We start from the raw sequence: 25504 nt of genomic DNA on the forward strand, positions 1-25504 counted from the left end.
AGAGGCGCGCACCCAAGGTAGGCCACCCATTTGACGCGCTGAGGTGGGTTGGGGCGGTTGGGGTAGGCCTCTAAGGGAGTGACTCAGGGTAGGGACGGGCGATTTCCAACATTTGTATCGCGATTGCGATTTCTCAATATCGCGAGTTCATGCGATTAATCGCAAAATCGCAAGAATCGCAACACCATCGCAGAATCGCAAAATCGCAAACAACGCAACAATACTTATATACTACCCATTATGGCACAAAATCTTCTTTAAAAAGTGCCAAACAAATTCCTGAGTGGTCAAATGGCAGGCTAGTGGCACCGACAACACGCGCCAGCCTCTTCGGTGCAGTGGTCGCGAAATCCATGCACGGTGCGATTTTTGCATTTAGCGATTTTTGCTATTTTGCGATTAATCGCGAGGTTCAAAAACCGAAATCGCACCGCGATTTTTGAAAAAATCGCATCGCACCTGCGATTAATCGAAATCGCCGTCCCTAACTCAGGGGCGCGATGCGGTCGGCCTGGCCTCGGCTAGCCTCGGCTAGCCTCGGCCTAGCGGGGCCAGCCTGCCAACGCACTTACAAACGCATGCTTGGCGCCGTACAACTCCATACTAAGCATAGGCGTTTGTAAGTGTGTACTAGTTAGACAGGTTTGGTGTGTACCATGCTTTGGCAAGCACGCTTTAGAAGGAAGCATAAAAATGTAAAAAAAGATTTGCTGCATAAAATCAAGTTGAGGGTTTATTTTTACAAATAATGTCAGTACATACAATAATTAAAATATAAATGATAACATTGAGTTCAAGTTGATGCATTCTGATATTGTAGAAAAAGTAGGAGAGAAATAAACGTTCATACACATTTTATTACAATATAAAACAAAAAGTTCTTTCATTTCGTACAACTTTTAAGTATATATGTGAGATGATCAAAGCAAATAAACTTCACATTAAAAATAAATGCCCTTTGATTTTAACATATCGAATTTCACAGCATGTTCAGGCGCCCAATGGTTTGCAGCAGTCTCTCTCAGGACATTATGTGGCACGCATTATATGGTTTAAAGAGACTTATAACATTTAAAAAAGAAATCACAAGAAAGTTAAACATATGTTAAGTAGAACAAGTTAATGGCTTATACTAGTCAGTTGTATTCAAAATCCAGAACTGAGCACTACCACGATAGATAGGGCAATTTCTCATTTCATATTGATTTGAAAACTGTTTTAAACCATTCTGAAGGCAGGCATAGAAGCAATGCAGTGATTTTGATCAACTAACCGGTTGTCCATTAATTTCTCTCAATAAAAATGAACAAGCCTTAAGAATGAAGAGAGGCATTCAAAGTTATGCTTAAGCTGATCTTGTAATGAACTTGTAGTTGAATGAACACAAACATCAACACATACAATGTATGTTTAAGTTATGTACAGAAAATTCAAGTATACACATACATGTTGAATATTACATGTATTACACAAGTGAAAAGGGAGGGAAGCACAATAAAATTGGAATGAAAATAAACATGAATAGAGCTAAACACCATGACAGTTAACAGTTCTGTAAGATCAACAGGAATGACTACAATACATATTTGTCCAGCTTTTTACGGCAATTTTCAAACTCTGAAGAACACACAATTGATTTCGTCCTTCAATATTAACAAAATGAGCAAAAGAATCATGAAGGAACTCAGCACAATTCTACAGATGAGCCAAATTAGAAATAACGAAAAGATTTGTTCCTGAGCTCCCTATAGATATGAATTATTTTTATTTCTTTCTGAATAGCTAGCTCACGCAAAAATTTGACTACATTTGAGCAGTTGCACTTACAGATGAAAAGTACCCTGTAAGCTATCATCACTCAAAATTATGAATTTACAACCAGGATGTGAAAAAGACACGAAGTCCTTCAAAAGTTTCAATCAAAATTTAGGGTCTTGAAACCAAAGAGGCATGTATATGTATAAAATATGCTTTTGGAAGTAAGGGGACACAATGCAAACAGAGTTTCAAAAACATGTGTTTAGAAATATGTATTAAAGGTTTGGAATGTTGCCAAGAATTAACAGGACTAACTGACAGTCCAGGTATAACTGTCATGTGAGTATAGTAACTAGCCCAAATTGTTTCAACATTTAAAAAGTTAATGCTAACAGTGACACATCTAAATGAGTATGAAAAAATTAATCTTCAAAATAGTGCTGCACATAGACTCATAAATAAACAGTTGATAAAATTATTAAATAAATGTTTTAAAAAACAACAAAACATAAAATATGCAAGGTGTGCTCATAAAATAAGCAGAAATTAAACAAACCAGTGGGCACCAAAACAGACCACATACACCATCATAAAATCATTCAGTCCTGTACAAAAGTAACAAATAAATGAATTGCTGTCAAAACAATGAGATACTGACATACCAGACCATCTATTAAGTCAAACAGTGAAATTTCTGCTAAGTGCCTGTGGCTTATAAAATTTTTCTACTCACTGCAGGCAATATTCGCACTCACACACTCACAACCATATGCTACATATACACCACTGACACTTTATCACCACATACATACACTTTACACATACACATGCACACACACACATGGCACACAAAGGCTCTACCTACAGTAGTGTGAAAAGTGCTGGCACATAGTTTTGATGTTCCTATATACAAATGTTAGCTTCGTATTTGCCAGTATCCAATAAGTGAATATAATAATTAACCATCTAAAGATTCAACACATAACTTGGCTACACCTGCCTGACCACAGCCCAAAGCAGATCAATAAAGAGCCAGCATAATACAACAATTTGATGGTACAAAGCCTTGAAAGTTTCCGTCTGTCTTCAAGAGAAAAAAAAAGTAAACCATATCATAAAATTAAGATGAAGTGTTTGAGATGTCTGCAATATGACATTTGAATGTTAAAGGGTTGAGCGGAGTTATCATTTTTACATGCATAAATAGATATGACTTCAGGTTATTAGGGCCTTAGATTCAAGGAATACACCAATGCAAAAAAAGGGGGGGAAAAGGACAACCTGAAATAATGAGCTCCAATAACAGCTCAACCCAGTCATTTAATATATTTGCAATGAGGAAAACAAAAAGGGCATTTAAAATGTGATCACAGATACTCTCTTCCTTTCAAACTTCACTTTCAGCTACTATAATGTGAGACTTAGATGTGTGCATGAGATCATACAGCTCACTAAAATTGTATTGGGGGGCGAGGGGATGACAACAACAACTGAGTCGCAATAACTTCAATACAATCAAAATAGTAACAAGATTTACAATTGATACTTAGACAAAGATTTAAAATAGATCAAATCAGGGCAATAGCTCTCAACTGTTTCCTTGCTGACACAAATAAAACATTATAAATGTAAACAGCATTCATGTTAAAAAAATTCGCATGAAATATAAATTGACTACAACTTGCACATCATCACATGTACAGCATTTCCTAGACAGTAATAACTTACAAAGTGTTGCGTACTGACAAAGGAAGTCAGTCAAATTTTGAGCTTCGATTCTTCAGCTTCTTCTTGAACAGTACACAAGAACTGGGGGAATGTCAGTTGATTAGGAAAACATCCATCCATCATGTGGCGAAGTTCATGTTCCATGATCACACAGGGATGGGGCAGTGTTCGTTTCTCCTTTGATTACTTTGGCGAGACTCATACCCATGAGTCGCCTCCTGGGGGTGCTCCTGACCCATCCAGCGAGGGCGCTGCACCTTTAGGTTGGTCCTCATATCCCCACACATCCCCAGGGCCAGGGGCTGCTCCTCCTTCATATTGGCGATTTTTTTTCTTTTCTCTATTGACCTGAGCATAGAGAGGTTCCCCTGGTTTGGCACCCTGAAAAGTAGAATGCGACAAAAAATTAGGTGTCTGACAAGAAAGCCAAGATTTAGTACAATTTTTTTCTTGATGTAAAACAGGAATTGACTAGAAGAAAAATGTGGAGAAAGAGAGTAAGTGGAGTTAATAATTAAAATCTTTGGGTTAATAGAAGAAGCTCACACACCAATAGATAACCAGTAGATAACCAATAGTAGTAATTTGCCCTTGACCAAACGGAGTAGGGGGAAACAGGAATGGAACATAGATGGTAGTCCATCAACATTAAATGAACAATGTACTCCTCAACAGATTTGAACTTCACAATTATTGTATCTAACTTAATGGGCAAATGTCCCAATTCAAAAGGCATGCACTTTCATGATCCAAATAATACCTTTTAAGTAAGGAACAGCAAAACTATGAGGCTAAAAACAATGTATGGTTAGACTAGTCACTAAGACAAGAAACCAATGCAGGAAACAATAAAATCTATCGCTTTAAGTGTCATCTATTGTTTCCAGCAGAGACTAGTATACCCCAATTTTCATTAAATTTCCAAAGCTACACAAATGAGATACGAAAATTTCCTAAGTGGTCCCATTTCTATTTTTCTTTATAGTAGGCTACACCCTAAGAGTAAACCTAAACCGCTCTAGAATCCATTCCAAATTTCTCGCACTAGTGAAAAAAAGTCATATGTTTAGGAGTTAGCATTTTATAAAAGAAGGCATTTTAAGTTGGTTATTGAAAACCTAACTATTTCTGATCCATCCATGCTACACCTGGAACAGTATCATACAAAGATTTAGTTCAACAAACCACAATGGAAAAAGGCCCATCCCATTAATCCATCATGCACCTCAGCAAAGCACCAGGCAATTCCATCATGCAGCACTACATGCAAATGTAGAAAAGGTCCATTACACCCACCGAAGATACAAGCATGGACAGGTTAGCCTTTAGCTGTGCTGCACTGGCTGGCGAAACAAGAGAAACAAACTCAATAAAGTATTTTGCCTTGCACGCCTCACCCCAGTCACTTGTTACTGCTCCCTTCCAGTAGACAAACGACAACATGACAACCTAATACTGTACTAAGGATGAGTGTTCGAGAGTCTCTCAGAAACAGTAGTATCAAAGTCTGCATAAACTTTTAAGAGCATCCATGTGTTGTTGGATGTCATTTTTCCAAAACACAGAAATAATAAAGAGAAACAAAGATTAACTACGGGATAACATTCCACTACAAAAAAAAGAGGAGATATAAATTAAATACGGTATGAGATATTATCAACTCTGACTAAGAATGATGCCATCTGGTACTAATTTCAAAAGTCAAGTTGCCACAAAATGCACTTGTAGCAGAGCTATGAAACTTAGATTTCCTGTAATTTTATTCTTATCATTTAGACCAAATCTTTTTGAGCGCACCTTAGACCAATTACTGTGACCAAACATGCTGAAACCCTGAATAATTGTTGAGAGCACATACACCAAAAATAAACCACCTGGGAAGAAGATACAGTTTCCTAAGGCATTTGTTAGCACAGAAGAATGAAGAATGAATGGTGGGATATGATTTTGAAATTTCTTCCAACACGACAACCAGAATAAGAGAAATTATCCTGAATTCCAAAGCAAGATGAATGAGATGATTTTGAAGGAAGCTGGTTTATTTTAAACACAAGTAGGCCCCTGCAATTACTGTAGCTTTGACACTGAATAGACTGCTTCTAAAGCCAATCTTCAAGCAAGCGTTCCAAAACAAGGAGGCAAGGTGTGCTCAAAACATCCACATCCAACCATGGTTCATAGAATCTTTGAAATAGAAATTATAAATGGATGTTTTAAGTTTCATTACGAGCTCAAGGGGAGCAAAAAAAAAAAAAAAAAAAAAAGAAAATGGAAACAAGCTGAACAAAAAATTACAAATTGACACAATTTGTATTACCAAGACATTCTGCAACTAATGACAGGATTGGCACAGAGAAGTGAATGAATCTCTTTTTTTTTCTAGCTGGTTCCACAATGTCAAACACATCAGCCCACAAGTAAAACTAGCTACATTCTAAAATACATACCGGTGCAGGTGGGTAGATGCGAACACCGCCAACAGGAGGTGCATGAGTTCCATCAGGATAAGCCATGTCGGACATTGGAATATCCTCCTGGACAGAAGAAACACATTCAATGTAACAGAATTCAATAACAAACACCATACAAGAATAAAATTGATGGTTGAAAATGCATTAGAAGACCTCAAGTATGCATACCCTTGAATATGCGCCCGCTCCACGCATGCCGGCACCCGCAGCACCACCTGCAGCACCAGCAGCATTGTTCTGCCCACTGCCACGTTGGATTGTTCGATCTTCGTATCGAGTACCACCTTGACTTGCCATTGGTCGGTTCAATGTGCTATTTGCATTGTTGGGCGAGTTGGGACCAGCTGCGTTCCTAGCTGCCACCGTCTGTAACAAGAATGACAAATAAGCTCTTGTTCAATAATAATCAAAGTAGATTTTGCAGTGAATAAATAGTGCAACAAAATCTCACTTTTGTAACAAAATCTTGTTCTTTCCATCCATGTTTCTTGTACACTTCCCGAAGTTCTTGGTGTTGCCACATGGTGAATAAGACCTGCCCAGCAAACTTAAGTACGCGTGCAGTATATTTTTGACGTTGACGGGTTATATTCATGAGCCTCTCAACACCACCAGCTTCCAACAATGACCTAAATTGTAACCAAAATTTAAAAAAAAAAAAAAAAAGTTAGCAATAGCAATGCACTTATTATCACTCACTAATTTTCTAAAGTGAAACTTACCTAGAGAATTCAGCATTTTTCTTGATAACTTCATTTAATGTGGCTAGAACAGCTGCTATTGTATCATCTGATGTTCCTTGGTCATGCTGAGGATTACCCGAGGGTAACTTTTGAACAAGGTCTCTCATTGCATATTTGCCTGAAGTAACAAAGAAAATTGAGTGTAAGCTCAATTGAAGCAGCTCAGTTATTCAGATCATGCACATTTTACCCACCAATTAATTCTTTGTTGCGTTGGTCAATGGCCAAGTTTCGGAGGGCAGTAGCAACAGCACACACAACCCTGTCAACTTCCATTCTTAGAAGCTCCACTAAAATAGGCAATCCTTTCTCTTTCCGTACAGCTGCCCGAATTTCAATACTAGGTTGCCAATAGCAAGCAGCTAAGTTTTGGATAGCACCTGCAGCTGCCTCTAGAGTTTCAGGATTTGAGCAGCTCTGAAGTAGGGCTAAGTAATGTTGAATAACCTGCAACAGCAGACATTTAAATAATTGTCTCAATGTAAAAAAAAAAGAAAAAAATACTAAATAATAAAAAGAAATACAGAGCCTGCTTACCTCTGGATGCCAGAGGAGTTCTGTCCCCCTGATAACTGCACTTCTGGAGGCACTTCGACTGCTGTGTGCAGATTCCGATTGATTTCCAGCAAGTCCCCCTGATCCACCTGTACCATCCTTTTTCTTCTTACTGGCTCCAAAGCAACCTAAATTTTCACCTGATAAAAAGGAATAAACGTTAATGGTTTGTAAGGTGAGATAAAATATATATGAAATAATTAGCGTTCAGTACAGTCAAGATGCCCATAATTCTTGGAAACATTTGCCACTTGCAGTCAATGAACATGGCATGCATTCTAAATAAACAGACTTTGAAAAATATTTCTTGGAATTACAGTTTTACCTATGTTTAAGATTGCATGCCTGAAAACAGCACAGTGAAATTGAAAGCTATTATATATCTAGATACATCTAGCAAATATTTTGCTTTGGGTTCTCCAGAGTGAGGAGCAAATATATTAAATGCAACTTATGTGAGTGTAACTTCAGAGATAATTCATAAAAGAAGTGTTCTCTTCCACAAGATATTGTTTGTATGATACATGAATCCATTGCATCTACTATCAGACAGGGAAGCCAGCACTAAACTATGCAAAAATGTCATTTTCAAAACTTGCTGCTAAAAGTCTAAGGGACAAAGAACATATTGTTGGTGGGGTACCACCATGTCATGTGATGTGTCACAGGCAGAAATGATGCAAATGAGTGATATGAACCTATGCAAAGTAAGATGCCAATGTAGAGGCTGAACTAAAAAACTGAAAGTATGGCAAAAAAGATAAAGGCAAGCAGAACTTAAGAGAAGGCATCTCACCTTGGCATAGAGAGTAAGCTACAACACAGATTTAAAAATGAAAAGAAGATTAAAAGTAATAAGTAATCAGTATCAACAAAGTAACTAAAAGATCACCTATAGTTTAATAATATTATATGATATTCTAGCAACTGTACAGGATACTGGCATTTTCTCATCAGAAAGAAGAAAAAAAAAAAAGAAAAGAAAACGAAAACCAGGGTTTGTGAAGTGATGTAGTCTGAGTGTTTCATTGTGATCAAAGTACCTATACTGTTGAGTTTGTCATTACCATTAAATTAATCTATAATTTTTCTTTGGCAAAAATGGTGCCAGTAGAGGTGACACATTTTTTCAAATTTAGCAAGTAACATTTAAAACATATTTACCTTTTGGTTGGGCTCCTAGGCGACTCTGCTGTGGGAGTGGATGTTTATCATACTGGGGATCCTCAACTTCTTGACACCGGTATGATAAATTACGAAGTATGCACACACAATTTTCAACACTCTTGTTGCCCATGTTAGCTTTATCAATAGAAGTCCGTACAACATATATGAGTGCATCTACCAAATTATCACATTCCCGCAGCTTTCGCCTGGCATACTCTCCAGCAGAGCTCACATTCCTGGCAAAGATGAATAAACAACGTTTGAATTTTGAAGGGACGTACTGAAAACAACTTGAATAAACAAAATGCAAACCTTAAAACACCAGACGCATTGCGGAATACAGTTGACCAACATGTGTCACCAGGAGCATTGGGGTCCCATCCGGAATGTGGAATGATTATATGCGTCACCACCATGGCCAGACCATCATCGATAATTGCTCTCTTGAGGTCCTGACAAGTGGAAGATGAGACGGCAGAATTAGTTTCCAGAACTGGAATAAATGCCCAATATGAAAGACCTCTTGGAGAGGTGGACTTACCTCACAAGATGAAAGGTTCCACAAAACACCCGTAACTAGCTCTTTGACATCAGCATCAGGTGATTTACGCAACAAACCCATTAAAGCAGGTATGCCACCCGCTGCTTTAATGGCCCGCTTGTTTTCATCATTTTGGCGGCCATATGAAAGGTTTCTAGAAAATCAAAACAGAGTCAGTAAAGAAGATCATTTCTAATGGATACACACAGTCAACACAAGTTCTATTCTTCAATTAACTTACCTTAGTGCACCACAAGCGTTTCGATATACATCTGGGCTTTCGTTACTTAAAAGCTTAACGAGGGGTGGGATGCCCCCTAGAGCTCGAGTCTTTTGCTTGTTTGGATCATCCATATAGCACAAGTGCTGTAGGTAAGCAGCTGCATTGGCCTTGATAACATTGTTGGGGTTTGATAAGAAGCCAATGACTTCAGTCAGGTTTGGGTCTCGCCATCTCATACCTGATGAAAGTTTAAAAAAATCAGTTAGACAACTATAAAACAATTAAAATCTTAACATCCATTTAGCACCATGAAAGTATGCAGAACAAACAACACAGGTCAGAAACAACGTGCAAGACAAAGCAACATACTCAAGTTTGGGTCAAAGCTGACCCTTTTAGATCTTTTGGACGTCATACAATAAAACCAGACCCAGAAAATCCAGGCAACACCAAACGCAAATTTAGACAGCCCTGCAGCCACAGTGATGGACTCAGTCCATTGGACTGAATAAGCCTAAGCCTGACTGGGAGGAATGCCTCATGGGTGCTCAAGGTGCTAATCAGCCACAAACGGACGTGGACGGGGACCGATGTCTGCCTACACTGTCACCCACCTCGATCATGCTTTCACCAGTCTTTTTTCCTTTTCTTTTTAAATATAATTTTTTAGTTTTGGGGGATGTGGGTGGGGTGAAAATTGCTAATTTTATTAGGTTAAAAAGCCACGCAACTAGCTTAATTGGGCTGCAACAAACATGGTATCACTTGAAAATACAAGAGAGAAAAAAGGGAAAAGGGGAAGGATGGAAAAAAAAATTTATAGAGGAATGTTGAACTGGATGCGTAGAAAGTGAGACGTGCAAAAGGCATTCAGGAACAGAGGGGTCCACCACCAAGGCAAGCTAACAGGCTGAAACACAAACCCCTTGAGTCATCATCGATGGAGGGAGTGTCTGGGGCAGGAGTGTTGTGCAGGGACAACCGTCGCCTCAACTCCTCCTCCCCGGGGGCGTCTTCAAACCTATCCTGGCCATTCGAGCCGTACAAAGCCATGAGGGCGCCGGCGTGGGTGTTGGTGGAGGACGAGCCGTAGGGAGACGGGGCATAGCCATACAGGGACTTGGGGTCCTCTCCTGCGGTCGCCAAGCATAAAGTCAAACATATAGTGCAAAAAAACAAACATCAAGCTTCCGCAGTGCATTGCACAGCATCCGACAATTATACCATGTAGAAACTAAAAATACTCAGTGTTGAAGGAAATGAAAAAAAAAAAAAATCTGCCTTAAGAAGACAAAGAAGATATTTTGAATTACTCGTTACTTATAATGTTGGAAGTTCATTCCAACATTCCAAGTTACTGTTTCAACTTCAAGCTTTAGCAGTGCATTGCGTAGCATCCAACAATTTCGCAATGTAGCAACTAAAAATACCCAGTGTAGAAAGAAATGAAAAAAAAAAATCTGCTTGAAGAAGATAAACAAAATATTTTGAATTACCCTTTACTTAAAATGTTGGAAGTCCATTTTAACATTCCAAATCACTGCTCCAATTGACAAAAACAGTTCAACCAAATACAAAACAAGCTTTGCAGTTGCTTTGGTGCATAATCAGCACGACTCAAAACACAAATTAAGCGACGTCCACGTGACAGCACCGACACGAACGCTCTGCAAACTGAAGTGTGTACATAGTACACTCTTATAAGAGCATGCTTCCAAGTACACTCTTATTTACAGCATACTTCCTAGGTACACGCTAAACTAGAGTGTGCCTGGCAAGTACACGATAAATAAGTGTGTACCTTCCAAGTACACGCTAAAATACACTAAATTAGTCCTATCTAAAAGCATGGGCTAGTTTAAGTGTACTTGGAAGGCACACACTTATTTAGCGTGTACATGCTATGTAAACTCTATTTTAGCGTAGGAACAATGGGTTAGGAAAAATGGGCGGTAACGATGCTCTAATAAGAGTGTACTATGTACACACTTCAGTTTGCAGAGCGGACGAGCGGACAATGCACATTGCAGATATCCACAACACAGACAAATACATAAAGCGGACTCAAAACAACACACAGTTTGGAGAGAATACTGACCGTGCGGCATTTGGGAGGGTTCTCCCGAGTCGTCAATCCACGGGTTGGTCATTGGATCTGCACAGAAATGCCACAATTAGGTTTCAAAAGAAATTCTAAGGCTTTAAATTAAAACTGCTAGTGTTGATTGAAAAATTTAGCCGTGTATTCTTGGCGACTGACCGTAGCGGTCCCCGGCGGCGCCAGGCGACGGCGTGATCCGGTAGTGGTCCTGCCGGGGCTGCAGCAGGGTGGTGTCCAGCTCGTCATAGCCGGACTGGGGGAACGGCGCGCCTTTCCGAAGATAGTCTGCAACAGGCGGAGAGCCCTCTCATCAAGCCCAGGTCTTTTTGGACTCGAAGCACACACTGGAGAAATCAAACCACCAGCACACTCAAATGCAAGGCAACCTCAACCCAGTGTTCCACAGCCCGGGCCGGCCGGCCAGACGGACGGCGACCAGGTGGGAAACGCGAAGCAAAGCAGACCTGCACGCCCCGGGGGCCCAGAGGGCCGAGGGGGAGGGGGGGGGGGGGTGTAGGGCGCTGCCGCGGGAACAGCAACAGCACCCCAGGCTTAATCTGTCCCCGTCCACCAGCGGCACCGCCACGGCACCGCCTCAGGCGCCTCAGGCTCAGGGCGCTGAGGGCCGCGGGCCATGCATGTCGGAGCTAAAGACGGCCCGGGCCCCGCAATGCCGCGCCATGGCCGCGGCACAGCGTACACAAGGCCGCGCTTTGTGCCGCCCCCGCCGCCCCCGGCCCCCCATCCGGCCCTTCACATTACGCCACCGGCAGCGGCGCGCGCGTCCTCCTCAACCACTTGCAGGCCGCCAGCACCGACAGCACCGCCAGCACCGGGAGCCGCACCGCGACGCCGACAATGCGCGCCGGAAGCACGCCGACGACGGCGACCTGGCTGGGTCCGGCGGCTGTGCCATTCACGGCGTCCAGGGCACGGTGCGCCAGAAGACCAGCGGTGGCGGCCAAAACTCTCGACACGTTTTGAGCTCCAGAGTCGCTAACTGGGGACACGAACCGAACGTGTGACCCCACCAATGGACTGTTCTCCGAACGAGGAATCCATTGGTGGGGGTCACGGTCGGTTCCAGTCTCATTTGGCGACTCTGGAGCTCAAAACGCGTTCAGGATTTTGACCACTGTCACCGGTCTTCTGCCGCACTGTACAGGCTTGACGCTCCCCGAGCACGCACCGTTGCTGAGGCGGATGTACACGCTGGACGTGGGCATGGCAGGGGAGGGAGAGGGCACGACGGCCAGGTCGAGGGCCAGGTCCTATCCAGGGTCCAGCAGGGCCGGCTCCGACGACATCACCGCCCCGACACAAGCACCGCGACGGCCACCGGGAAGACGCCCACCAGGACGACGGCGGCGACGGCGGCGGAGGGCAGGCCGAGCACGCGACGGCCCGCGGCGCGACGCCTGACGACTGCGGCACGCCGGCACGGCACGGCCCCGCGGCCCCAAACCGCACAGCGGCCGTGCCGGGCCGTGCCCCCGTGGTCCACGCGCGCGCGCTAAAAATACAGTACTAGACGTCACGACGGCGGGGCGGCGCGGCACAGTACGCAACAGTCAGAAGGACGCGCTGTGGTAGGAAGAGACGAAAAGAAGGAAATGGAGGCAAAGAAACGGGGGAAAAGACCAATTAGCTCGGAGCGCCTGCGACGTAGGCAACGGCCCAGCCACGCGCATGGCGCCGCAGCGGCGGCCGGCGGGTTGCCTACCGTGCCGTGAGGGCCGCCGCGCCGCAGCCGACTGCCCGAGACCGTTGTTCGCAGGAAGAGAACGGGGAAAAAATCACTTCATTCCCACTTGCGGTGGGAATCGAACCCGCAGCCCGCAGCGCGGCCGCCGCAGGCAAGGCGGGCACCGCCGCACCGCCGCAGCATAGCATGCACTCGCCCGGCCCGTTCCGGTCGAGGGGGCCGGGACGGTGGCCCAACCCAGCGGCCCAGACTGTCCCACGGGCCGAGCGGTCGCTCTGTCTCTCTCGCACTCACGGCGCGGTCCGCAGCGGTGCGAGAGAGACAGAGCGCTGGGTGTGCCGGACCGCACTCGCTGCACCACACTCGAAAGGCCCAAAGGGTAAAGCCGCGGCAGCAGTGCTTGCAGTGCGGTGCCACAGCGCATGGCTTCCTCTTTCCCAAGCCGCCCCCCCCCCCTTTTCCTTCCGGCCTAGACGCACGGCGACGGCAAACACACTCACATTTTTCGCGCGCCGACGTTCTTCCACTTTTACCACAGCACCACGACGGCGTACAGTGGGCCAGAAGACCGGCGGAAGCGGCCAAAAATCTAGACGCGTTTTGAGCTCCGGAGTCGCTAAACAGGCCTCAAACCGAACGTGTGACCCCACCTATGGACTCCTCGTTCCGAGAGCAATCCATTGGTGGGGTCACACGTTCGGTTCGAGTCCCATTTAGCGACTCTGGAGCTCAAAACGCGTCCGGGATTGCAAACGCCGCCATCGGTCTTCCGGCGACGATGACGACGGCGACCGCCTTTGGCGGCTCCGCGGCGCCAAAACGCGCGACGCACGATTGGCTACAAGACCGCCCTGAAGAGGGGCGAGGCGCCAATCAGCGCGCAAGCGGAGAGGCGAGCCAAAGAAGCGCGAACATCATACTACAACCCCCCCCCCTCTCGGTCTCTCTCTCTCTCTCTCCGAGCCCCTCCCTCTGGAGGGCCGCTAAATTGGACGAATTCGCCCGATTCAAGCAACTCGGCGCGGCGCAGAGGGCGGCAGGCACGGCAAGGCGCTCCCCTCGTCCCGAAATTCCCGCCTAAAACACCCTCCACTCCCCTTCCCCCGGCCGCTTCGCGCCCACACTCGTTCGCCCGGGAATTCTTCTCTTCTCCTCCGAGAAGACTCGAAGCGAGGCGGCGGCACGAGCGTCGTATCAGGACTAAGAGCGTCTCCCCGTCTCCCCTCTCGGGGCGCGGGGCCCGCGGGGTTCGCCAACCCCGGCCTGCACCTGGGCCTAAGAGCCCCCACACGACGCGGTGAGACGTTCCCCGGTGAAATATTAATTGTTTTTTTTAGGGGATTCCACCCCGGACCGCGCGCCCGCTCACAGCCCGCTCACCCTCCAAACCGACCCAAACAAGCAAAGCCAGGGGCAAAGCCACCCAACGAGAAACCACAGAACGACCCGAAGCGCTTCCGATCTAATAGTCGAACTCCGTTCAAAGCGGACAAATGAAAACACACCCCTTCCTTTTTTCCGCACACTTACCCATACAAACACGCACGCACACACACACACGCACACACACACACACACACACTTGACGGAGGCGCGGGACGCAGCCAGTCGACCGGAAAACGGTCGCTCCTCTCCTTTCCGCTCGGCGACTCCGGTGAGGTTGCTGCTCCAGCGGGGCGTGGCGGGGGAAAGGGGGGGAGGGAAGCAAAGGGGGCTCAATCACGGCATCAACTAAGCACTTCCTCATTGCATAATTTGTCGCCGTGAGGTTGGCAGCAGCGGGGCGCGCGCGTGGCGAGCCGTGGAGGGAGGGAGGGGGGGATCCCGAGGTGATCTGTATACAGAAGGTGCTTTAGAGATCGAGGTGCGCGCGGCTGTCGACTGATGCCGAGAGTCGTCTTCGTCGCCCTGTCTCCCTCGCACCCGTGCGGGACGCCCCATGAGTGCGAGAGAGGCGGAGCCTGCTGTGGAGGATCGGGACGGGATGACGGGACCGGGGGAGAGGAGCAGCCCGCCCGCGCCCTGCCCCTCCTTGCATATGCAAATGGCCATCGAGTGCTGCTTTTGTCTCTCTCTCTCTCTCTCTCTCTCTCTCTCTCTCTCTCTCTCTCTCTCTCTTACACATCCGGCCGGCAGCAGCACGGCGGCACTTCCCTCGCGGCTCGAGGGGCCTAAGGCATGCCCCGCGACAGCCCTCATCCCGAACAGAGCCGCGTCGCTCTGTCTCTCTCGCACCCGCGCGGGACGCCCCGCGAGTGCGAGAGAGACGGCGCAACGAAAGCACTGTTCGGGATGAGGCTGCAAGGCACAGTAGGCCAGAAGATCGGCGCAGGCGGTCGAGTTTTGAGCTCCAGAGTCGCTAAATAGGACTCGAACCGAACGTGTGACCCCACCAATGGATTCCTCGTTCGGAGGGCAATCCATTGGTGGGGTCACACGTTCGGTTCGAGACCCATTTAGCGACTCTGGAGTTCAAAACGCGTCTAGAGTTTTGGCCGCCTCCACCGGTCTTCTGGCCCACTGTACAAGGCCTCGGCGACAGCCCGTCTGAGCTCATGCTGCCGGGCATGTCGCCGGCACGGTCCGCCTGTCTGTCTGTCTGTCTGTCTGTCCGCCCGGCCCGCGGTACCGCCGAGTGAGGACACTCCAGACGGAGCAGACGACACAACTGGGCCAGCCGGAAGCGGCGGCAGCGACAACAATAATTTGAGCTTCCTCTGCGGGTCACGCTGACGACTGTCTGACGACGACGACCGGCTCGGCAGTAACAATGGAAAGGAAAGAGAGAGAAAGAAAAAAAAAACTGATCACACAGTAGTAGCACACAACTACTGCGGATAATAACCATCATGACATGCCAAAGGCTCGAAGGCACATCCGCAAACCGGAGACTCGTCTGGGAGGAAATAAAGTCACAGACGGCTGCGGAACACTGCAGAAAACGCGCGCGCTACACTGTGGAACGAAAAGTGCGCGAGTCAGAGTGAAATCACGAAGATATGCTAAAGTCGTCTATCTATCTACGTACCTAAAACGACCTAAAACTATAGTGCTACTACGTGCGCCCAAGTCAAGTCTACTCACCGCGTTGCACTGACTCACCTCGCGCTACCAAACAAATAAAAACTAAAACGAACCAAACAAAAACAACAAACCGAACTCGGCATTTTTCGTGAGCCGTGAGACACGTGTGAGATGCTGGAACACAGGAGCCGGGTCAAAACCGTGTCACGGGTCGTGAGGGAAACGTGCGGGGCAAACACGAAACCGCGGGTCCAGGAGGTTCAAAGGGTTAGGAAGCCAACACCAAACCGGGGTTCAAGGTCTCAAGGTTCGAGACGGTTCAAAGCCGGGACAGGGTGAACAAAGCGGACGCCAAACCGGGTCGCTTTGCGGGGCGTTGCACAAGCTTGCACCAAACCGGGTTCGTTCACAGGTCCAGGGGTAGAAGAGGCCTGTGCGATCAGTGAAAATGATAGTACCACCAATCGAAACTTTGACCATTTCGATGTTTAAGAATCGATATAATCCAAATGTCCACGAATGAATTGGTGTCAGTCGATTTATTAGTTTGTTCCCTTGCGAAAATAAAGGAAAAATTTAAGAAAAATTGATTGTTAATTGATTGCACCCGTCTCGATTGAGAACCATCGAATCGGGTCTTTGAAATTCATTGTCAAATTAAATTGATAATCGATTAAGTGAACCCGTCTCGATTCACAACAGTCAAATCGAGTCTTATCGAAATTAATTGAAAATTAAATTCTTAATAATCGACCATTACGGTCGATGAATGGACGAATCGCACAGGCCTGGGGTGGAAAGCCAACCAACACCAAGCCCCCGGGGGGTAAGGTCATATGGAAGATAGGTCTGCGCAACCGAGATGCATGCTGGGAGACCGGGCAGCTGATCCCTCCCGAATCCGTCGCCGGCCGCAGCGGAGGACCGCCTACCTGCCTGCCAGCCTGCCTGCCGGCTTGCCCGGTCCAGCATGCATCTCGGTTGCGCAGACCTATCTTCCATATGACCTTACCGGGGGGCGGGGCACAGTGGGCCAGAAGATCGGCAGGCAGCCAAGACTCTGGACACGTTTTGACCTCCAGAGTCGCTAAATGGGTCTCGAGCCGAGCGTGTGACCCCACCAATGGATTGCTCGTTCGGAGAGCAATCCATTGGTGGGGTCACACGTTCGATTCGAGTCTCATTTAGCGACTCTGGAGCTCGAAACGCGTCTAGAGTATTGGCCGCCTCCACCGGTCTTGTGGCCCACTGTGCGGGGGACCAAGGGGGACTGGGGTGCTCACCGTGCTGCTGGGGCGGGGGCGACTCGCTGCGGTCGGACGGCGAGGGCGGAGTGGGGGGCCGGTCGCCGAGGCGGTCCCCGTAGGGGGGTTCCCCGTAGGGCGGCTCGCCGTAGGGCGGCTGCTCCGCGTAGTTGCCCGCGTCGCTATAGGCCGTGGGCGGGTACGACGGGTAGGACCCGGTGCCCGACCCGGGCCCGCCCTGGCTGCCCTGGCTGCCCAGCTGGCTGCCCTGGCCGTACTGGGTGCTGCCGTACGCAGGGTAATGCTCATAGGCCGCGTACGAAGGGCGGTACGGGTCGCCGGCATAGTGCCGCGCTAAGAAGAAGAAAAAAAAAAGAAAAAAGAAATTATGCAGGGGGCGAAAAAGAAAAGTGGCCACACCACCACTCCGCGTCGAGGAGGGGCCGCGCGCGGGTCAGTAGTTTGGCGAGTCAAAACATGAAAACAAAATGGAAATTAAATTAAATGAAAACAAGTTTAAGTTTAAGTAAAAACAACAACAAGATAAAAAAAACTGATCCAGGAGTATAAACATAAGAGAGAGTCAACGGCGAGTGCCTACGTGAAGCTAAACTACCCCAGCCGCAGAGCCGGCCGCGCACAACACACAAACAGGACGGAAAAGTTAGGCGGGCCAGTGTTTGAACCAGCAACTTTTCCCCCCGTGCTCTCCGCTGCGGCACGCGTCCGGCCCCTACACTGCAGAGACGCCACTGGCCACTGGGCCACTAGGAGGCAAGCGAATACAGCCCAGTGTGTACTTTTCATCCTCGTTTATAATTAACTCCGGCGACAAGTATTTTCGTATCCTCGCAAAAACAGCACTTCATTGAGTCGGTGAATGGCCTAGAGACGTACCCGCGTCGCCGGGGGGATAGGGCTCCTGCCCTGCCATGTGATAGGCGTAGCCGGCCGGCATGGGCACATAGTCCACGGGCTGGCCGTCAGGGCCCACGGCGTGGACCTCGCGCACCACCTTGGTCACCGTCGTCACCTGCAGCACAATAAGAGGCACGTCGTCAGCGACACTCACATAGACCAAAACTAGAAAGCGGTGGAAATGAAAACAATGAATTAAACACGATAGTGGGAGGGCGACAAGCTGACCATGGTGCACCCCGCACAGTGGGCCAGAACACCGGTGAAGGCGGCTAAAAGTCTAGAAGCGTTTTGAGCTCCAGAGCCACTAAATGGGACTCGAACCGAGCGTGTGACCCCACCGATGGATTGCTCTCCGAACGAGGAATCCATTGGTGGGGTCACACGCTCGGTTCGAGTCCTGTTTGGCGACTCTGGGGCTCAAAACGCGTCTAGAATTTTGGCCGCCCTGCCGGTCTTCTGGGCCACTGTGCCCCGCCCGGGTACTCGGCCCAGGCTGGTGGGTGACTCGATGGAGATTTCCACCACCAAGACGCCTCCCTCCCCTTTTCCTTCTCCTTCCCGGGGATCGGCCTTGCCGGCAATGAAGAGGGATGGGCTTCATAAGGGGAGAGAGAGGGGGTGGGGGTGGCGGTCGCAATTTGGCAGCCAGTGCCCTCGACAAGGAGCACGACGAGCACCGAGGGGGTGGGCCCGGTGAGCCCGGTGGGTCGCGGCCACCGCCGCGGTAATGGCGTGCAAAAGGAGATGAAAAACAGAGAGAGAGAGAGAGAGAGAGAGAGAGAGAGAGAGAGAGAGAGAGAGAGAGAGAGAAGAAAAAACAGACAGCGGAAAAAGATAGAAAGAGGCACTGATGAACGAGGGGTACTCGGGCGATACCTGGGGCCGGGCCCGCCTTTGTGGCGGCACAGTCTGTCTCTGTCTGACACACGGGCCGGGCGCCTTCGCGCCAGCAGTCTGTCTCTGTCTCGCACACAGGCGATGACGACGCCGTCAGCGAGGCTGCCACACCGCTGCACGCAAAACAAAGCGCGAGGCACGCGGCCGTGACTCCGTCGGACTCCGTGACACGGCACTGTAAATCGCGGCTAAACGAAGCCCGGCCAGCGGCACCGCGCGGCACCGCGCCAATTCAACTTGGCCAAAGTACCATTACCGCCCTGGTAAGTCCAGTCCGAGCGGCGGCGGTGGCGCCCGGCCGGCAGTCCGCCCGGTCCGGCACGCGTGCCCGCGGCGATCCTATCTAGAGCCATTTCGTGGCGGCCGGCCAGCCAAGCCCGCCAAGCCCGCGAAGCCGACCCGCCGTCACCATGACCACCACCACAACGTCCATCGCCAGCACGACGATCACCATGTCGATCACCATGTCGACCACCATGTCGACCACCATGTCGACCACCATGTCGACCACCATGTCGACCACCATGTCGACCACCATGTCGACCACCATGTCGACCACCATGTCGACCACCATGTCGACCACCATGTCGACCACCATGTCGACCACCATGTCGGCCACCATGTCGGCCACCATGTCGGCCACCATGTCGACCACCATGTCGACCACCATGTCGACCACCATGTCGACCACCATTCGACCACCATGTCGACCACCATGTCGATCACCATGTCGACCACCATGCCGACCGCCATGATGATCCGCTATGTCGACCGTCATGACGATGACCATCACCATGATGATCAAGGTTCGACCACCAGCACGACGGCCTCGGGCAGACATTCAGACATTCGGCAGCACGTGTCGGAGCAGGACACTCTCTCCAAGGACCGCGAAATGAGACGCAAAATCGCCGAGCGGGCCCGGCACGTCTGCACGTGGAGGCGCCACCAGACGGCGTCATGCACGGCCTAGGGGACCCAAGAGGTCCCGGCCCCTCGAGACGGTCAAGACCCCCCACTGGAGCGTCCGATTGCTCGTCATTTCTCCAGCGAACACACACACACTTATCCACACACCGAGGTCCATCACGGCGCGGTCCACGAGGCGCAGATTGTCGTTGTTGTTGACGTTCTTGTTGTTGATTGCGTTGGCCGTACGTGCCCCGCCGTCTGACACGTGACATTTCATTGGCACGACGGCGCGGCACGGCGCGGGGTCACAGTCACGCGTCAGCGCGGCGCCGCGAGTCAAGCGCAGGCAGAGCACAGGCGGCGGCTCAGCGCAGCGACGCGACCCGGCAGACTGATTCCGAGAGTCGTTCTCGTCGCTCTGCCTCTCTCGCACTCGTGGGGCGTCTCGCACAGGTGCGAGAGAGACTGCGCGACGGAACGATTCACGGAATCAGTCTGCGACCTGTGCAGTGCAGTCGACGGTGTGCAGCGCTCAGCATACTGTACAGCCCTCCAGCCGCAAAAGGCCAGCGCCATGTACAGTGCAGCGGCCGCCGCGGCGACCAGCACACTGGGAGCGCCACTGAACAATTGCTCCACCCACAAGCCGCAAAAGAAGTTCAGAAAAATCTTAAACTGTTTGATCAATTTAAGGAAAGTCGAATAAAATTGTGAAAAGTACATCGAGCGTCCTCCTCTCGGTCCTCCCAGCGCTGTTTCCGCCTAGTTCGCCACTCGCTCCGCTGCGACTGCGGACAGCGGCTTGGCGAAGGGAAGCCCCACAGGTTTGGCTCGCACGACTCTCGCACCCGCAGGCAGACTGATTCCGAGAGTCGTTGTCGTCGCTCTGTCTCCCTCGCGCCCTCACGGGACGCCCCATGAGTGCAAAGAGAGAGACAGAGGCGACGAAAACGACTCTCGGAATCAGTCTGCTGCCAGCGCGGGCGGGGCGCCTGGCGGGAAGTCCTCCGCCGTCCCGCACGCAGGGCTGCTCGGCGGGCTTGCCTACTCGGCCCGAGCACGGCGCTCGCCCGGGACGACTCGCTCTCTCTCTCGCACTCACGTGGTGCTCCGCACGAGCCCGAGAGAGAGAGAGAGAGAGAGAGAGAGAGAGAGAGAGAGAGAGAGAGAGAGAGAGAGAGAGAGAGAGAGAGAGAGAGAGAGAGAGAGAGAGAGAGAGAGAGAGAGAGAATCAGCCTGCAGGCCTGCCCACGGCGGCATCAATTATTCTACCGATTGGTCGAGCCGGGCGGGCAGTGGGCGGGTGGACTGGCAGGCAGGCAGGCGGAGAAAGAGCAGAGAAGATTCAACGAGCTTCAGCCACTGCACTCCACTGCCACCGTCAGCCGCATCGACACTCGCCCACGCAGTTTGGCTGTCTCTCTCGCACCCAGTACGGACGGCGGAGTGCGAGAGAGATGCACAGTGGGCCAGAAGACCGGTGGAGGCGGACAAAACCCCAGACGCGTTTTGAGCTCCAGAGTCACTCAGTGGGAGTCGATCCGAGCGTGTGACCCCACCGATTGCTCTCCGAACGAGGAGTCCAGTGGTGGGGTCACACGTTCGGTTCGAGTCCGATATCGCTACTCTGGAGCTCAAAACGCGTCCAGAGTTTTGTCCGCCTCCACCGGTCTTCTGGCCCACTGTGAGACGGGGGGCGTCGGTAAGGCGCCGACTGCCGCGCTGCTCTCGGGCAACCCAGTTAAGAGATGAGCTCTCGGCCTCCCCGTCCTCCAGGACGGGCAGGCTTCCCTCCCGGGGATGGCGGTGGGATCATCCCATCCCTCACAGCCTCACAGGTAGCAGTTCCCAAACTACCTGGCCGAAGCAGTTTCGCTCCACCGATACAGACCCAAACAGCCCCCAGGCCCCGCCTCACCTCACCCCGCCGCGCCCCGCCCCGCCCGGAGTGAAAGGCCAGCTCATCACGAAACCGGCCAAGACCCTCCCCTTCCATGCAGCAACTTGCCAAAGACAGGCCGCGCGTGCACCACCGTAAAAAGAAGGAGCATTTCTCCTTTCTATCCCATCCTGCTGCTAAGCCCTCAGAGAAAGGCTGTTTTATTTTTGCCGTCATTCTATTGAAGGACGATGTTGAAGGCGCCGTCATATCGCCAGTATCGAAGGAGACAGGGGCCATCAGTAGCCGGCGCCCCGGGCATGGGCAGCCCAGCAGACTGAGAGGCGTTTCCATCGCTCTGTCTCTCTCGCACCTAAACGGGACGCCCCATGAGTGCGAGAGAGGCAGGGCGGCGAAAACGACTCTTGGAATCAGTCTGCTGGCCAGCCCTGGGCTACGAGAAACCGCAACCTGATAACAATGTAAGAGCTCGTGGAAAACGGGGGTAGGTGGTAAAAGAGGGAGAGAAGGAGAGAGAGGGGGAGGGAGAGAGAGGGGGGGAGAGGGGGGAGGGGGGGAGAGGGGGGGAGAGGGGGGGGAGAGGGGGGGAGAGGGGGAGAGAGGGGGAGAGAGAGAGGGAGAGGAGGAGAGGGAGGGAGAGGGAGGGAGAGGAGGGAGGGGAGGGAGAGGGAGGGGGAGGGGGGAGAGGGGGGAGAGGGGGGAGAGGGGGAGAGAGGGGGAGAGAGGGGGAGAGAGGGGGAGAGAGGGGGAGAGAGGGGGAGAGAGGGGGAGAGAGGGGGAGAGAGAGATCCACCCGGCGGCCCGGCCCAACACGCGGGCCAAACTGCGAGACGAAATCCCCTCCCTGCTGCTGCCTTCCTCACGAGCGCACAAGTTGTGCCCCCTCCCCCTCCCCTCCCCGCGAGGTGGCCGTAGGTGGGAGGGGAGGGGTGTGCTTGAAGGCGCGGGGAGGTGAGGGTGCGCTGTCACGCCGGGGCAACGATCCGGGCTGCTTGACGCGTTTCAAGGTTCGACACAACACGCCGTCAAAATTAATGTTTGTTTTCGTCATTTCTTTGTCGCGCAGCTCTTTAGCCATTTTTCAACAAAGATAAATAATACAGTTGTCGGCTTGGCCCAGCAGGGGCACGGCGCACAGTGGAGCAGAGGACTGGTGGAGGCGGTCGAAATCCCGAACGCGTTTTTAGCTCCCGAGTTGCTAAATGGGACTCACCGAACGTGTGACCCCACCAATTGATTGCTCTCCGAACGAGTAGTCCATTGGTGGGGTCACACGTTCAGTTCGAGTTCCGTTTAGCGACTCTGCAGCTCAAGACGCGTCTAGAGTTTAGGCCGCCTGCGCCTGTCTTCTGTCCCACAGTGCGGCGGAGCCGCCCCGACGGACGGCACCCGCAGCTCCCTCAAACAACAGCAGCAGCCAGCACCAACATTAACAAAACCAACAACAACGGAGGCGCACGTACCACGACGCGCACTTGAAGGAGCCCGCCAACCCTGGCAGCGAACGAAACGAAACCGCGATCCGTAAAAAGGGAGCCCAGCCGTTAAAAATGAATCAAAGTGAGTGAAAAAGAGAGAGAGGAAAGAAATCCGGCGGGGCGGAGCAGGGAGCGAGAAAGAATCAACAAATCTTGTGGCGCCGGTTGCGGCTCTTCCCACGGCCGTGTCTCGCAAGCTGCAGGGGCTGCAGGCTGATTTCGAGAGTCGCTTTCGTCGCTCTGTCTCTCTCGCAATCACGGGGCGTGGCATACAGGTGCGAGGGCGGCGAGCGAACGACCACGACCTCTGGGATCAGAACTGAAGCCGAGACAGAAGGACGCACCTCCCGGGCCTCAGGCCCGAGCTCAGCCCGACTTCAGCCCCGAGCCCAGCCCAGCCTTCAGCCCCGAGCTTCAGCCCCGAGCTTCAGCCCGCCAGCCGGCTTCAGGCTCTAGCCTCCAGGCCAGCCAGCTCCCCAGGCCCCCTTCACCCAGCCTCAGTCCAGAGCGGTCCCCCGAGCTTGCCCGGCTTCAGCCCCGAGCTCCCCGAGCTCAGCCCGAACGCCCGGTACTAGGGCCTTCCTAGGGCCTCCAGGGCCATCCCGGGCCCGGCCTTCCGAAACCGCCCTCGTGGTCCCCGGACCGCCTTCCCGGCCCCTCTAACAACCCCACAGAGCAACCCTTCTCGGACAACTCGCTACCCCAAATACCCCCCCAAACAGGGGTCGCGGGCCCGGGGCCCCCCTGCAACGACAAGGCCGCAACAAGGCGCCCCTTTCCCGTCTCCTCTCCACCTCCTTCTGCGGCGCTCGGCGCGTTCCGGACCCTCCAGCCACAAGCCGCTCGAAATTTCTGCGAGCGCCAACTAACAGTGCTGCTGCAGCTCGCTGACTCGGCGCAACGACAAGCCAACAACAACAACAAGACCGCCAGCAAAATCAAACCGCCTCTCTCTCCCTCTCTTTTTCGAAATCGTTTCACACAAGATACAGAACGCCACAAGCCCAATGACAGGAGCGGGAAAACCACTGGAGAATGAGGCTGCGAATCGGGAAGAAAAAACAAGCAAGGAGGGGAAAGCAAGAACAAAAGACTCCTCTCTTTAAAAAAAAGATGCAAGGAAACTGCAAACCGAAGAACGCGAGGGACAGGAGGGAGGCGCGGGAAATGAGATGGAAGGGAGAAAAAAAAAGGGGGGGCGGAAGGAGGGGAAATGAAGAGAGAGAAAGAAAATAGAGACGTAGCAAAAAAAAAAAAAGAGAAGAGGATGCAAGGAAACTGCAAACCGAAGAACGCGAGGGGCCGACGGGGGTGGCGCGGGAAACAAGAGGGGGAGAGAAATAACCAACAAGGCAGGTCATCTAAACGACAAACAACAACAACAACAAAAACACTCGAGCTAACAACCGCGCCAAAGACGCCAACGCAATGAGAGCGAAAGAAAGGGGGACAGCAAAGAAACAAAGACAACACGTAAAACTTACTTGCTGCGTCGTCTGCTGTTTCTGCGTGCGCGACACGAGCGTGGCGTCCGAAGGCACGGACATTGGGAGCGACCCGTCGGGGCCCGTCACATGCCCGTTGGTGGGGGGAAGCACCGTGAACTCGGGGTGGAACTCGGACTGGAACTCGGACTGGCCGCTGCAACATCAAAAACAGAGCCGCGGTCAAAGGGTGGGACGCTGTGCGGACACTGTACAGGGGTGCTTCTTTTGGGGTTGATTACTCGGTAATTTTCCAAGTCGATACTCATTAATTTTTGGGTTAAACATGAGGTGATAGGCGATACTTGATACTATGAGTTAAACATTAGGTAATTTTCAAGGCGTTAAGCATTAGTTTTAAGGTTAAACAAACACTAGGTAATTTCAGAGGACATACTCATTAATTCTAGGAGCTAAAAAATTAGATAATTGCCAAGGCGATACTTGTAAGTTTTAAGGTTAAACATTGGGTAATTTCTTAGGCGATACTTATACTCTAGGAGTTAATCATTAGGTAATTTCCAAGGAGATACTCTACTTATTACTTCTAGGAGCTAAACATTAAGTAATCTCCAAGAAGAAACTTATTAGTTTTAGATTTTAATATCGGGTAAGTTCTTAAGGGATACTCATTAATTCTAGGAGTAAAACA

General features: G+C 50.6%; 1 protein-coding gene across 10 annotated transcripts in view; it reads right to left on the reverse strand.

Moving 5' to 3' along the window:
• Positions 1-715: 715 nt before the first annotated feature.
• LOC117639271 (catenin delta-2) overlaps positions 716-25504 on the reverse strand; it is a 45515-nt gene continuing 20726 nt past the window's right edge. For 5 of the 10 annotated variants that reach the window (XM_034374777.1, XM_034374776.1, XM_034374781.1 and 2 more), the window contains 18 exons: positions 24853-25009; positions 18158-18293; positions 17300-17614; positions 11447-11572; positions 11285-11341; positions 10110-10319; positions 9205-9424; positions 8964-9117; positions 8735-8874; positions 8420-8658; positions 8052-8069; positions 7238-7395; positions 6895-7147; positions 6680-6818; positions 6409-6586; positions 6126-6323; positions 5934-6020; positions 716-3867 (listed from right to left, as the gene is read on the reverse strand). In XM_034374777.1, coding sequence (XP_034230668.1) covers positions 3685-3867; positions 5934-6020; positions 6126-6323; positions 6409-6586; positions 6680-6818; positions 6895-7147; positions 7238-7395; positions 8052-8069; positions 8420-8658; positions 8735-8874; positions 8964-9117; positions 9205-9424; positions 10110-10319; positions 11285-11341; positions 11447-11572; positions 17300-17614; positions 18158-18293; positions 24853-25009 — 2968 coding nt within the window. In that variant the 3' untranslated portion in view covers positions 716-3684. Of the gene's footprint in view, positions 3868-4782; positions 4830-5933; positions 6021-6125; positions 6324-6408; positions 6587-6679; positions 6819-6894; positions 7148-7237; positions 7396-8051; positions 8070-8419; positions 8659-8734; positions 8875-8963; positions 9118-9204; positions 9425-10109; positions 10320-11284; positions 11342-11446; positions 11573-17299; positions 17615-18157; positions 18294-24852; positions 25010-25504 lie in introns of all 10 variants that reach the window. The other 5 variants (XM_034374778.1, XM_034374779.1, XM_034374773.1 and 2 more) reach the window with 5 other exon arrangements.

The sequence above is a fragment of the Thrips palmi genome, unplaced genomic scaffold (assembly GCF_012932325.1).
Source record: "Thrips palmi isolate BJ-2018 unplaced genomic scaffold, TpBJ-2018v1 HiC_scaffold_11, whole genome shotgun sequence".
Classification (NCBI taxonomy): Eukaryota; Metazoa; Arthropoda; class Insecta; order Thysanoptera; family Thripidae; genus Thrips; species Thrips palmi.